The sequence below is a fragment of the Anopheles arabiensis genome, chromosome 3 (assembly GCF_016920715.1).
Source record: "Anopheles arabiensis isolate DONGOLA chromosome 3, AaraD3, whole genome shotgun sequence".
Lineage (NCBI taxonomy): Eukaryota > Metazoa > Arthropoda > Insecta > Diptera > Culicidae > Anopheles > Anopheles arabiensis.
In genome coordinates, this window is record NC_053518.1 from 86,659,661 (window position 1) to 86,675,058 (window position 15,398).

The window sequence follows — 15,398 nt, forward strand, 5'->3', positions numbered from 1 at the left end:
TACCCCAAACCTTGCAAAGCGTGGCATTAATTTTGAGTCTAATTTGTAAAATTAATTTCTACAAGATAACAAGACATATGTTGGTTATACGTAAGGGCATTACCCTGTGTGACGTACTTAGAATCGTCTGGGTTCTATGGCTCGCTGAATACGCGTCATAAAATTAATGTAGCACGCACAGAACCGTAACTTAAAATAACGTCTTTACCAAACGAATGACAAAAACTTACAATAATTTTCCAATTCCAACTCGACTGATAAGATTCCTTCTGTACATACAATTAGAGAGTCTCTTAAAGCTCTCCAATGATTTGAGATGACTGACAACCCAGTAGCAATTGAATTACTTTGTGTGATGTAGACTTCCGAGAGAAAGCTTTCTGATTGTTATGTCTCCAGCAAGACTTCAGTGAACCGAATTTCTCAATCCAAACCCCTTTAAATGGAGCCTCTCCCACAACAATGCATCATTCAAATGAAACATTTCACTTTTTGCAATATTCCGGTCTGTCGAACCGTCCGTCTGTCTGTCTGTCAATTCCTTCTTCACCATTTCAAATGCTTCATCGTTAAAATCGTACCTCAAAGTAACTCCCGCTACATTTCATTTGAAGCGCCGGTCAAACTTTGTAACATCAGCGCAACGATCGGTCCAGTCATACGGCAGCACGTCTTCCGCCTGTTAGCCCATATGACAGGCCACCAACAAAGCGCTCCGGTGTGTCCACATCCGGGGCCTGTCAAAGTCAGCCTCGGGATCAGCTGTGAACTTGACATTTCTCGTCGTCTTGCAACGCGCGCTATCCAATGAACCATTTTTCCACCGCGATTGGCGGCAAATTGTTTGCGCAGGTCGTGTCGGAACGGAACTAACGGAGGGCATTATTGGGCTTCCGGGGAGCCCCCTGGGAGGGTGTGCGGGGGGATGATAATTATCCGCCTCTCTCGCAGAGACCGGGCGCACGTCTATCGACGTAACATTTGTATCAACAATTGAACTGCCTTTTTACTGCCTGGTTGGGTAGGGTTGAAGTGTAACGAAAATCGTGACCGCGGCTCAGATTCCTGTCCAAGGCATCTCAACTCTTCAGCTCTCGAGGTATGCACTAGTATGACGGGTTTGGAGCCAATTAGATGCAAACCGAAGCTTACTTTTTGGCAGCTGGTCGGATTAGCGTACTGTAGGTTCCAGTGTTTCAGCGCGTTTTGCTATCGGAAAATGTTCAAACGAAACCCACTTAATGTGCATTGCATACATTTCATCTCCATTCCAGTGCTGTAACATACCAACCTCAATGAGGGGGCCCCGTATAGCTGGCGGCAACCGTGGCCATGCAGATCTCCATTTAGTTGCCTTTCTCATAATGGTTACCCATGAGAAAAAAAACAACAACCGTTGACGCACCTGCACCGCAGGTATGAAAACGGCCTTTTACTTTCTTCCCACTTGCAAAAACCAGTACTTCCAACCATTCCACTACTTCCGCAAATAACAAAATCTGCTTCCCTCGCCCTCATTGCCAACGGAACCAACGGTACACGGCACGGCACTAGTGGCCGGGAATTGCAGAATGTTATGGCTATGGTACACTTTCGTTTTTCCTCCGAAACGTGAATGATGCTGGCAGCAAACGAAGCTTGCCACCTTGCCATAGACTCATCACAGCTCTTCCGGTTTTGCCGGAGCGGTATTGGATGGGAATGAGCAGAGTGGGCTACCGATATGGCTCCGGCGTGTATTTTTTGTTGTTTCCCGCACAGTCGGAAGACTTCCCTGCAAGCGCATGTTACCGCATCGTGAGAGTTTCCACCACGCGACCCAGCCTCAGCAGTAGTAGCACCACCACTACCAGGCTCTGTTGTGTAAAACAAAACCCCCTCAAATAGACTCGAGCGACTAATTTGTGTGAGCACGAACCGGAATAACAAGATAAAAAGAGAGAGAGATAAAAAACTGTCAATCTTCACAACCTGTATGTGCGTGTTTCTGGAAATAGGGCTTTAGTGTACCCAGCATTGTTTTGTCGCTCAGTTGGGGCTTTATCGCTTCTGATTTGTGTTTATGGAACGATTTAGCACACGCGCGCTGTGACACTTTAGGAGTACGGTAGTAATAGGTTCGGCCAATAAAAGCCTGATAATACACTTCACCTGTTGCAGATGCTTATCTTACACCATTACAGATACTTATCGTGCGTGACACATTAACACATTCTTATCAGCCGCTGGCTGATCAACTGCTGCGTAGTGTCATTCTAAGTGCGATTATTAAGCACCCGGTACCTAAAATTAGTGTCCAGTTCAATTTCCATAACATATTGTTGCATGTCCTGTTGACATTACTGCCACAGGAATGTAGCTAGTGTGTTTTTTAACCATCGCTTACTACCTGTCAACAGCTGTTCCAGATTAACCGCCCTATCTACCACACCACCGTACACGTTCAGGTGGGTTGGGGGTATCTGTAATTAACCACCGTATTACGTGCTCGCAAGAACAAGGAAACCGAACTACTGTATCACCTATATCACCGCAGCTGAGTTACTGAGGCTCAGTCTCTGGCTCGAGAAGTGTGCCGCAGTCCATCGCCATCGATACGGCCGGAGGTGGTGCTTTCGTGTGGGCAGCAGCTATTGACATTGACCGGTGTTGGTGGTATGTGCCGGACCGGGTGGGATAATAGCATGTAGCACCAATTCCGTTTCAATGTCGGCCATTTTTAAGTAGCGCGTGTGTCACTTTGATGTTCTACGGAGGCAACACCGTGGTGTTGTGGGCTTTAAGCTTCCCCCCTTAAGGCATCGTTCAATCGTTCTGCCCCGAAGCCTGAGATCTCATATCTACAAGCTACGTTGCTGTGCGTTATGTAACTCCACCCAAACTGTAGAACCTCGGGCACTTCCCATTCTAATCGGTTCTGATTTCTACCCTGCGGACCGGACGAAAGAATGTTCAAATTGCTGTTGTTTGTTTCACTCATGGAATCCATCAATCATTACGTCTTGCCGGTGCTATTTTCAGGCCCTCGGGGCTCGAGCAGGCTATCCCTAGCAGGGAACATTATCTCGCAGCTTGAGACACGAAAGCATTTTTTTTGCATGGCACCCACGCGATATCTTGCCAGCGTGCAAGTCATTCGGAACTGGAATATCGGTACTGATCCGTGATCCTACAGTATGTACATGATACATTATAGGATTATGGATTATCAGGTGACGGGAGATTGTGGTAGCAAATCTTGTAGCTAACCACTCGCTTACTTGGGCTGTCCTCTAATCGTTACTATCGGAAGCGTTTGCCTTGGCCGAGAGAGAGAGAGTTACAAGGTAGACGCGGTGGTTAGCAAGCGTCCTTCAAGGTCTTTGGGATCTCCCGGGCACAATGTTAGCTTGAGTCTTGAGAGTGCCATTCTTTGGCTCCAATATCCTTTGGCACCTGTTTTGAAGTGCTGATTCTTTCCGCTTCTCCTCCGCACACACATACACACACACACCCACCGGGTGGAACTCCTCGGCACTTGCGCAAAGGCACCAGCCCAAGCGATTGATTTATGAGCAATTCTATTCAATTCTCTAGCGAGCTTGGCCAACGTTTGAATGGGCAAGAAAAATGGCAAACCTGTTCTATCGGGCGTTTCCTAGCGCTAGGGTAGGGGGGAAGCAGTGTACTTACTAGCATTCTAGTGGCGTATTTCAAGTGCTAAGGTCACCGCAACTCCAGCAAACTCCGAAGTCCAAGACCAGAGAATCAAGTCAAGAGCGTTGAGAAGCACTGCAGCGGACCGTGCTGTGGTGGTGTGTGGAGACGTTGGACATTGGATACCGGGTCGCAAGGACGTATGTGGGAATCGTGCATTATTTATGGATGCACGCACGGTTTGGACCGCCCCATCGAGCTGCCATTAGGAATGCTGTCGCGCAGAACACGCTTAATGGACGACAAGATCCAGCCCGGGCTGGTCTGCTGCCACATTGACACCTTTCCACATCGGCTTCCACACCGGAACGGGGGGGATTCTAGCGCCCGCTGCCGGATCTACTGTTTGAAAATCGATTGCAAAAGCATTTTATTGTCACCCATAGTGCAGGGGCCCTCTGTTTAAACTCTTTTCTTTTGTGTAGGCCCCATTGGGACATACAATGTGTTGTGGCAGTCGACAAAGGTCTGCTGGGGGGGGAGTAGGCGCTGCCGTCATAAGTACACACCGCGCAGAACCAAACGAAACGGAACCGATTTCGGAACACAACTCAATCATGCGTGAATGCGGTCCGACGATAGCTGGAGCCTTGGAATAGAGGAGAATGCTTCTGCAACCCTTCGAAACCCTGTGTTGCATGTCATTAGGCCACCGGCGGTAGCTCGATACAGACCGTTGAGTTGTATTTATTAACGGTCGTATTACCGCCAACCAAGCAAGAGGTAATGTATGTTTTTGGCGCTTGCTAATAATGTTTGCTTGTATGTTGTTGTTGTTGGCGCTTGCAAATGCCCTTTAGAGTGGGATTGGAAAGTTGTTCAAGTTGTCTCCGTAGGAAGCGAACCTTCACAGTGGGGCGATTGAAAATGTCTCATGTCGTTTATAGAGTACTGCTGGATGACTGTGTCCTATGCAAATTATGAATGACGTTAGTCATGGTTTATTTCCTCTTTTCAGAGGATCTTAAAATTGATTTAAATGCATCTGGAGACCATTCAAGCGATGCTGCTTTGTGTTGTAGATCTTGAGCAGATGTGTCCATACACTGGATCAGACATCATGTCCTAGGTTAACATTTCAAATGTTATTGTTGAAAGTTGAATGCAACCTTGCGGGAAATTAATCGCACTCATAAAACCGCCCCATATAATAGACAGCTTAACAACAGTCATCTCCAGATTGATGACAGCCCCCGACACCTGCCGTCCTAGCGGTCCAAAACTAATGTCTTCAAAACGGAAGACAAGGCCGTCGATACCTCCGGCTCATAATTTCGTCTTCAGCAAAGCTGGGAAAACATCACCGCCGTGTCGCGTGTGTCGCGTGAACGGAAGGTTACAATCCATCATTATGTGACACGGACACGCGTGCGCAGCGCAGAATCTCGCCCCTCTATGGTACACTTTCGTTTTTCCTCCGAAACGTGAATGATGCTGGCAGCAAACGAAGCTTGCCACCTTGCCATAGACTCATCACAGCTCTTCCGGTTTTGCCGGAGCGGTATTGGATGGGAATGAGCAGAGTGGGCTACCGATATGGCTCCGGCGTGTATTTTTTGTTGTTTCCCGCACAGTCGGAAGACTTCCCTGCAAGCGCATGTTACCGCATCGTGAGAGTTTCCACCACGCGACCCAGCCTCAGCAGTAGTAGCACCACCACTACCAGGCTCTGTTGTGTAAAACAAAACCCCCTCAAATAGACTCGAGCGACTAATTTGTGTGAGCACGAACCGGAATAACAAGATAAAAAGAGAGAGAGATAAAAAACTGTCAATCTTCACAACCTGTATGTGCGTGTTTCTGGAAATAGGGCTTTAGTGTACCCAGCATTGTTTTGTCGCTCAGTTGGGGCTTTATCGCTTCTGATTTGTGTTTATGGAACGATTTAGCACACGCGCGCTGTGACACTTTAGGAGTACGGTAGTAATAGGTTCGGCCAATAAAAGCCTGATAATACACTTCACCTGTTGCAGATGCTTATCTTACACCATTACAGATACTTATCGTGCGTGACACATTAACACATTCTTATCAGCCGCTGGCTGATCAACTGCTGCGTAGTGTCATTCTAAGTGCGATTATTAAGCACCCGGTACCTAAAATTAGTGTCCAGTTCAATTTCCATAACATATTGTTGCATGTCCTGTTGACATTACTGCCACAGGAATGTAGCTAGTGTGTTTTTTAACCATCGCTTACTACCTGTCAACAGCTGTTCCAGATTAACCGCCCTATCTACCACACCACCGTACACGTTCAGGTGGGTTGGGGGTATCTGTAATTAACCACCGTATTACGTGCTCGCAAGAACAAGGAAACCGAACTACTGTATCACCTATATCACCGCAGCTGAGTTACTGAGGCTCAGTCTCTGGCTCGAGAAGTGTGCCGCAGTCCATCGCCATCGATACGGCCGGAGGTGGTGCTTTCGTGTGGGCAGCAGCTATTGACATTGACCGGTGTTGGTGGTATGTGCCGGACCGGGTGGGATAATAGCATGTAGCACCAATTCCGTTTCAATGTCGGCCATTTTTAAGTAGCGCGTGTGTCACTTTGATGTTCTACGGAGGCAACACCGTGGTGTTGTGGGCTTTAAGCTTCCCCCCTTAAGGCATCGTTCAATCGTTCTGCCCCGAAGCCTGAGATCTCATATCTACAAGCTACGTTGCTGTGCGTTATGTAACTCCACCCAAACTGTAGAACCTCGGGCACTTCCCATTCTAATCGGTTCTGATTTCTACCCTGCGGACCGGACGAAAGAATGTTCAAATTGCTGTTGTTTGTTTCACTCATGGAATCCATCAATCATTACGTCTTGCCGGTGCTATTTTCAGGCCCTCGGGGCTCGAGCAGGCTATCCCTAGCAGGGAACATTATCTCGCAGCTTGAGACACGAAAGCATTTTTTTTGCATGGCACCCACGCGATATCTTGCCAGCGTGCAAGTCATTCGGAACTGGAATATCGGTACTGATCCGTGATCCTACAGTATGTACATGATACATTATAGGATTATGGATTATCAGGTGACGGGAGATTGTGGTAGCAAATCTTGTAGCTAACCACTCGCTTACTTGGGCTGTCCTCTAATCGTTACTATCGGAAGCGTTTGCCTTGGCCGAGAGAGAGAGTTACAAGGTAGACGCGGTGGTTAGCAAGCGTCCTTCAAGGTCTTTGGGATCTCCCGGGCACAATGTTAGCTTGAGTCTTGAGAGTGCCATTCTTTGGCTCCAATATCCTTTGGCACCTGTTTTGAAGTGCTGATTCTTTCCGCTTCTCCTCCGCACACACATACACACACACACCCACCGGGTGGAACTCCTCGGCACTTGCGCAAAGGCACCAGCCCAAGCGATTGATTTATGAGCAATTCTATTCAATTCTCTAGCGAGCTTGGCCAACGTTTGAATGGGCAAGAAAAATGGCAAACCTGTTCTATCGGGCGTTTCCTAGCGCTAGGGTAGGGGGGAAGCAGTGTACTTACTAGCATTCTAGTGGCGTATTTCAAGTGCTAAGGTCACCGCAACTCCAGCAAACTCCGAAGTCCAAGACCAGAGAATCAAGTCAAGAGCGTTGAGAAGCACTGCAGCGGACCGTGCTGTGGTGGTGTGTGGAGACGTTGGACATTGGATACCGGGTCGCAAGGACGTATGTGGGAATCGTGCATTATTTATGGATGCACGCACGGTTTGGACCGCCCCATCGAGCTGCCATTAGGAATGCTGTCGCGCAGAACACGCTTAATGGACGACAAGATCCAGCCCGGGCTGGTCTGCTGCCACATTGACACCTTTCCACATCGGCTTCCACACCGGAACGGGGGGGATTCTAGCGCCCGCTGCCGGATCTACTGTTTGAAAATCGATTGCAAAAGCATTTTATTGTCACCCATAGTGCAGGGGCCCTCTGTTTAAACTCTTTTCTTTTGTGTAGGCCCCATTGGGACATACAATGTGTTGTGGCAGTCGACAAAGGTCTGCTGGGGGGGGAGTAGGCGCTGCCGTCATAAGTACACACCGCGCAGAACCAAACGAAACGGAACCGATTTCGGAACACAACTCAATCATGCGTGAATGCGGTCCGACGATAGCTGGAGCCTTGGAATAGAGGAGAATGCTTCTGCAACCCTTCGAAACCCTGTGTTGCATGTCATTAGGCCACCGGCGGTAGCTCGATACAGACCGTTGAGTTGTATTTATTAACGGTCGTATTACCGCCAACCAAGCAAGAGGTAATGTATGTTTTTGGCGCTTGCTAATAATGTTTGCTTGTATGTTGTTGTTGTTGGCGCTTGCAAATGCCCTTTAGAGTGGGATTGGAAAGTTGTTCAAGTTGTCTCCGTAGGAAGCGAACCTTCACAGTGGGGCGATTGAAAATGTCTCATGTCGTTTATAGAGTACTGCTGGATGACTGTGTCCTATGCAAATTATGAATGACGTTAGTCATGGTTTATTTCCTCTTTTCAGAGGATCTTAAAATTGATTTAAATGCATCTGGAGACCATTCAAGCGATGCTGCTTTGTGTTGTAGATCTTGAGCAGATGTGTCCATACACTGGATCAGACATCATGTCCTAGGTTAACATTTCAAATGTTATTGTTGAAAGTTGAATGCAACCTTGCGGGAAATTAATCGCACTCATAAAACCGCCCCATATAATAGACAGCTTAACAACAGTCATCTCCAGATTGATGACAGCCCCCGACACCTGCCGTCCTAGCGGTCCAAAACTAATGTCTTCAAAACGGAAGACAAGGCCGTCGATACCTCCGGCTCATAATTTCGTCTTCAGCAAAGCTGGGAAAACATCACCGCCGTGTCGCGTGTGTCGCGTGAACGGAAGGTTACAATCCATCATTATGTGACACGGACACGCGTGCGCAGCGCAGAATCTCGCCCCTACTAACACGCCCGGGCCATTCATTTTCGTTAGCATCTTGACCACTGCCGCACCGTTTGAACTGAATTTGATTTGAGATTTTTAATCTGCCGACATTCATCAAACGGGCATCAGCCGCGCACGAGTGACAATCGACGTCAGAGCGAGGCGTCTTTAGGACCTTCTTCTCACCTGCTTCCAAGTCCTTGGCCAGACCAAATCATCTCGTTTCGGACTTCACTGCCTGATGAAGATTGATGTCGACGATGGGATTAACCAAAGCGAGAGTGAGAGAAACACACACACACGCTCACAGACAACCCGGAAAGAAAATTGGCCGACTCGAGGACGAACTTGATTTGCCAGTCCCCTCTGGGAATGCCAACCTTGCATCCGTGTCCGTTAAGAAAACCGGAATCGGGCGGCATATCTCGTTCTTCTTCTTGTGCCGTCCGCCTGAGTGTGAGTGTGTGTGTCCGGCTTGTCGAGCGGGGGAAAATTGGATCAACCATCTGCAACGGGGCGCGTGAGATGGTCGATTTACTTTTGCTTTCCGCGTCAACCATCGACGCTGACCAGATGAGACTACGCCGGCGCGATTACGAAAGCGAATGGTGCGCTGCGCGATTATGACATCGAGCCACGGAAGGTTTAGTGTTTCTGCTTTCTGATGAGGGAATATGTGTGTGTATGGTTTTGTTGCTTCCTTTGCTTCCTTCTTCCGCCGGGTGCAGCAGCAGCCATATTTGGAGTGTCCGGCGTGGAATGTGTGTTTCCTCACGCTGGCTTACTGGCACATAACCACCAAGGGTGGCCCTTTTCCCAAGGTATATCTTGTTTCGAACAGCTCTATAAGCATTGGAAGGTACCCAAGTGTCCCATTGACATATTCCATGACAGGGAATAGGAAACGTTACTAGCTACATGACGGTGAGACATGTGTTTTTTGTGTTTGGTCTTCCCCCGACGACTTGGCGATCAATTGGAATTTGGCATTATGTCACTTGTTGCAGGCTTTTAATTATGGAATACTGTACATGGCCATGACGTTTTTCAATATTGAATCATTAAGCAATACGGTGAGCGCCAATAGCGTTCCTTTTTTTGTTGGAACATACATTATAGACTGCTTTTCCCCCCAAACATATCAGATGTCACCTTGGAGCATAATCCGGACATACGGAAAACACACGGAAATTAAAGATCATTATCTGCCCATTATTGAAGCTTCGGCGTGCGGTGACCAAACGCGGGCCTTAGCCAAGACCCAATCTCCAAGCTACCCAGCTTACATAAGGGTCGGAAAAACGCCACCGATCGGAACTGAAGCCCTCCGCTTCCGCTCGGCCACACCGGCGATGGCACCATTTTTTTCCCTCCATTTTCATTTCTCTCTTTTTTTTAATTTCAATTGCCCCATAAAAATGGTGAGCCATAAAAACGTAACACGGCTCCGTCCGCAGCGTGCTCAATGGTTCGATCGGATGGAACGGTTTTTATGCGGCCAAACGATCCTCACTCGCATTAGACGACGGCTGGAGGATGAATGCTTGCCCGCTCCCTGTGCAGAGCGGCGACATAATACTGCCTTATTAACGAGCCCCCCTCCATAGAGCCCACTCTGGTGCCCGGAGAGTCTAAGTACAGGGAAAAGGCGAACCAGTCGCACGGCGGAAGTGTGTTACTATGGGCAGCAAAATAAATTGCTCCACGAAATGCGGACCAGGGAACGCGGGAACTCGGAAATCGGACGTGCAAAACCCTGCCGGGTCGCGGCAGAAGAAACGGGTGAAGAGTGGTGTCCAGAAGTGGCACTTCATGTTCATGCTGCTTAAACAGCAAAACACGGTGTAGAGCTTAACGAGCAGCTTGCGACAGCAGCCGCAGTGTTCACGTCCACGATTGCTAGAAGCGCAAGCCAAACACTTGCCAATCTTTCCCCACGAACCACCATCAACACCGTTTCAATCAGAGGCAAGTGCAAAATTTATGACAAATCTCCATTCCGCGTTCATCATCGCACTTGTCAAGATGGCGCAAACTGATAGCACGCTGGTTGCCGGCGGTCGTACGATCCAAATAAGGTTTGGTACCACCACCACCCCGCAGAGCGGGTTCACTTATCCACCAGGATCAGCGCCTGCGTAAGTGAATGTCATCGACCACACAAGACAAACGCACACCTTTTCGTGGTGTGTCTGTGCGATCGATTGTTTCCGGGGGGTGGTGGGCTTTGCTTATAAATGTTTCATTAGGGGGCCACCAATTTGGTGGCCTACTGAGGGGCTTGCTGTAAGTGATACCGAACTGCTGCTCCTTGTCTACAGCTACTGGCAGGTTCCCCTGCTGAGCCAAAGCGTTCCGAAATTGGTCACCCACTTGGTTGGCACTGGGTGGATTATTGTTTTCTCTTTGTTGATTGGCTTTTTTTCGTTTGTTTTTATTGGGAAGCTGGCGGCATTTCAACAGGAAATAGAAGTTGCTCGCGATCTCGATAATGGAGTTACATTTCATAAGCTGTCCATTTATAGAGTTGTAGGTATAAATATAGAAAAATGCAATTTAAAAGCTCCATGTTTTTTTAAATACATTAAACATATGGAGCGTGCCAAGTTGTTCTTTCAATGATCGATAAAGCTACAATCGTACCTTAATTTAATTTCAACAAAATTAATTTTAAAAGATAAAAATATCATTTTAATGATCATCTTCTACTACTGTAACAAGAATATCCAGCTCTTCACAGCTTAAATTATTCCCTCACAGTCAGAGCACTCGTAAATCATGTCACTGGACCACTGGAAGTGATTTAATGACTCGCACACCTGAGCTGAGTATTTAAGCATTTTAAACCACTCCTAATGTTATGCGAACTTTATAATAATCCTTCGCTGTGGTTTTAAAACAAAACAAAAAAATCTATGATAATGAACTTCAACGCAGCTTCAATCTCTCCCTCAACCCATCGCTGACTCAACGCATTTATGTCAAACGAAGCTTTTGCCCATAATTTATTTGTTTATCATTCATTAAAAACACTAAATTGTTTTGAAGTTTCATCATCATCATTGCTGAATGGTTGCAGAGGAGCTTCTGCCAAGCGTAATCAGATCATAGTTTTGCTCCCATCTCCCATCCCAATGCATGGCAAAAGTGTGGAATTCTTAGTCACACTGGCACACACGCACATGGAGGCTTTGTGCTCGCCTGGTCAAAGAAATAGAAAATTTGTGTTAAACCTTCCGCCCGGGGCAATAAATCTTATCGTGGTAAAATGCTACATCCTCGCCGGATTGAAATTCCTAGCCCAAAGAAGAAAAAAAAACGTCGTAATAAATATTGCGATGCCAAGACAGCAACAACAACAACAACAACAATTCTGGAACCCATCTGGGACGGTAAACGAGCAAAGGTTCGAAATCTGCATTCATATGCGAGTTGCTTCTTTTTTTCTGCTCATCCCACACAGCACGACGCACGTTTTTGGGGATATAAGCCGCGCAGGACTTCCGTGTGCATTAGTTTTAGTATGTTGCCCGCCATATTGTGCCTCCGTGTACCGCCCCCCTACGCCCTGTGTGCGATTGATATCACCGCGATAAGCCCGCCCCAGCCGAAGGCCATTACGGCCGTAAAACAAATATGTTTGGACGCAAGCACAAACTCACACACATAAAAATACCGATTGGTCGGCACCTGGGGTGAGCGTGTCATCAATATGCCCTGCCCCGCGTGCGGTGATTCATTCGACAATTTTTGAACGAAAATCGATCAACCGCAAAGTAGCGGTTATTAGCATAAAAGCATATCCCGCAGCAAACACACACACACACACAGGGCCGCCGTTCGCCGGTTCAAAAGGCTCAAGGTTTGTGGCGTTCAGACGCGAGCTGCCAACAAGGGCTAGGCCCGAGCCGTCTGTACTGGCTACTACCGAAATGCGAAGGTGCGAGTGATGGGCGAAATCAAAACATGTTATTTATGTCTTCCTGTCCCGTCGGCCCCAGAACAATGCGGCCCCAGGTTCTAACTTCTGTAAGGCAGCAGCCAAAAGGCGAGCATAAATCTTCCTCATACCAAACCAAGTGCCAGGTGAGGTTGAGGCCAATGTGAGCTTAAAACACTTGGCATACCTTTCCTTCCAAGTAGGACAACCAACAGCCAATCGATACCTCGAATCTTGGGCAGCAAGAAGATGTAAAAAAAAAACGCAACCCGCGGCTATGACCATCGGAATGGTAACGTTAAATTCTACCCATTTATCTACCCAACGCTGCCCTTGCCGAGGACCCCTCACAGAACGAGCACGAGATGATTAGTAGATAAATTGGATCTTGGAGCGTGATACGGTCACTGTACACCACAACCTTCTTGCTGGCGAACCACCCATCGGGCGGCGCGGCGATCCATCACACCTGTGCACCAATCGACAACGGCATCACGGGACATGAGCCTAAAGGCACGATTAGGATCTCCCCGCGTGCAAGAACTAGTGAACACGGCCAGCGTACAAGAATTGGAATTGGACCCGAGAATGTGTCCTCCCCGAACTTGGCAAGAGCTATTAGAGCGGCAGGTGTTGAAAGGTGGATTTTTGCTCCTAGAAACTAATAGACCGTGTCCGCAGTATGTCACCTGCGTGTTGGTACATACTGAAAGGGGGTTAGATAATTTACGCAAACATTATGGGTGGATGGGAACAGCTATTAGTACAACACCGCTGGTAAGTGTTTTGCCTTCTAAGGGAGTCATTGGAGGGGTGCAAAAAACAAATCCGGACTAGCATCGCCCACAAATGACTCCACTTCTGCACGATCGATCGCTTGATCCTACTGCGGTCAATTGCGGACCCTGCTTAATTAAGCTAAGGTCCCTTAAGTCGCTTAAGAACTATCATTACACCCTGGTTGACCATCAGACAGCGGCGCAAACAAAAACAGAGCTCCAAACACGATTGAAACAAACATTCCAAAGGCCATCGGAGAACAAGTGATGCAAAAAAACTGCTTCCATTTACATTTCCACTGGTAACTATTACGTTGTTTACTTCTGCTTCGCAGCAAGCCCAATTCCCTGAACTCCGGATGGTGTGTGTGTGTGTGAGTCTGTATGTGCCACCGTTCTTCGCGGACGCGATTTGGATGCACAATGTAGAGCAGCACGGTCCAGTTCGGCGGGCAGGTGAGTTGAATTATTTAAATTATAAATTAAATCAAACTCCCGCCCAAACCCCTCGGGGTCCCCGAGAGACAGCTAACTGTCAAAGTAGCGCGAGTCCGGCGCAAGGGGCTAAGGTTGATGTTTTGCATCTTGCGCACCGTGTGAAGCGTTCCGGCCAGCAAACGGGTCGATATTTAGAGCAAAGTCAGCTCGCCACTTGACGAACCGACCCGTTCACGACCTTCAATCTAATTACATACGCTAGACTGAACGTACATATCGCCAGTGTGTGTGTGTTTGTGCAATGCAATCGATCTTCAAGTGTGCAGGGTTGTCGGCTAGATACCAGCAACGGTCTGTTCGCATGCGCGAAGAATGCGCGCCAATCGGCAATCGCTGCATGTTGCGGCAATCCCCACGTGGGCGGCTGCAGAAGCTGGTGCTGTTGCTACTGATACCCGCTGTCGAAATGTGCTTAATTAGTATGCACCGACCGCTAGACGAACCAGCAACAGATTGTGGGAATGTCGGCAAAACCTTTCCAGCCGCCCCCACCCATGCTGGCGTAGATGTTGGCCGGAGAACAATTCGCTCGTATTTTGCTGCGAAACAATTCACGGCCGGAAATGGGGAGACAAAAGGGGAAGAGGTATGTGGGGCGAGGGGGGATCTGCAAGAGATCTTCTCGATGGTGTTGCGTAGCACAATGAACTGGCGCTGGATTGGTTGTGCAAGAACACTCTTCCACCAATCTCTTAAAGTGTTGATTGTTGTCGTTCTCAAGCGTCCGAAAGCACGAAACAATTCGTTTCGATGTTACCTTACAAAGAACATGTGCATTTTGTGCGACTTACCTCATCGTGAATCTCCTCGTAGACCAGCCCCTGCGTCGAGTTCGGATCCGACCGGACGTTCCACATCCGCAGCGAGTGGGCACCGCCCCGCAGCAGGCCTTCCGTTTTGCGCAGCGTCAGGTTCACGTTCTCGCCGAACGCATCGAACGACACGCGGTGCTCGTTGAGGTCCGCTATGCTAACGCCACCCTGCTCCATCGGCTCCAGTGGTGTAGAATCGTCCACCGCCTGCTTCGGAGGCCCACTGCTCACCAGAGGGCCCGCCTCGAGCGGAACCTCCTGCTTCGGGAAGGGTTTCCGCTGCTGGCCGGCTGGTTTAACGCCCAGCTCGCTTACCTTCTCGGTGAAGCGCACCTTGCTGAGGTCCTTCTTGACATGGTGGTTGCCGCCGGACGTTAAACCGTTCGCTTTGGCCACCTGCGAGGAATCGATGCTTCGTCTCCGCCGGGAGCTCGCCAGCACCGGGCGGTTTGTGTGGTGCGTCAGCTGCACCAGCTCGTAGTGCGGGACGAGATCGACGTGATCAACGTGGAACACTTCCTGTAGCTGGGCAGAGGACATTTGCCGGTGTATCTGTGGAGAAAAGATAACAAATAAAACACGGTTTAATAAAATGGCCGACTACAGAAAGCCAAAGGAATTAGTAAAATGACAAGTGTTTGCTAAGGCAGTGCAAACAATGTTTTATTTTTTATTTTATTTTTATTTTTATCTTATTAATTGCTCAGCCACGTTGGGTTACAGCAATAGTGCTTACTGACTATAGTATACAATTATTCACGAAGGAGTTGGAAGGAGTTTATGGTACGG

At 48.3% G+C, this 15,398-nt stretch overlaps 1 protein-coding gene across 13 annotated transcripts in view; it reads right to left on the reverse strand.

Annotated features, from left to right (window-relative positions):
- Positions 1 to 15,398, reverse strand: part of LOC120900863 (A disintegrin and metalloproteinase with thrombospondin motifs 1) — a 94,620-nt gene that overhangs the window by 47,386 nt on the left and 31,836 nt on the right. For all 13 annotated transcript variants that reach the window (XR_005739250.1, XR_005739249.1, XM_040308413.1 and 10 more), the window contains exon 4: positions 14,589 to 15,161. Coding sequence is in view for 11 of the 13 variants with exons in the window: in XM_040308413.1 (XP_040164347.1) it covers positions 14,589 to 15,161 (573 nt within the window). In the remaining 2 variants the exon portion in view is untranslated. The remainder of the gene's footprint in view (positions 1 to 14,588; positions 15,162 to 15,398) is intronic.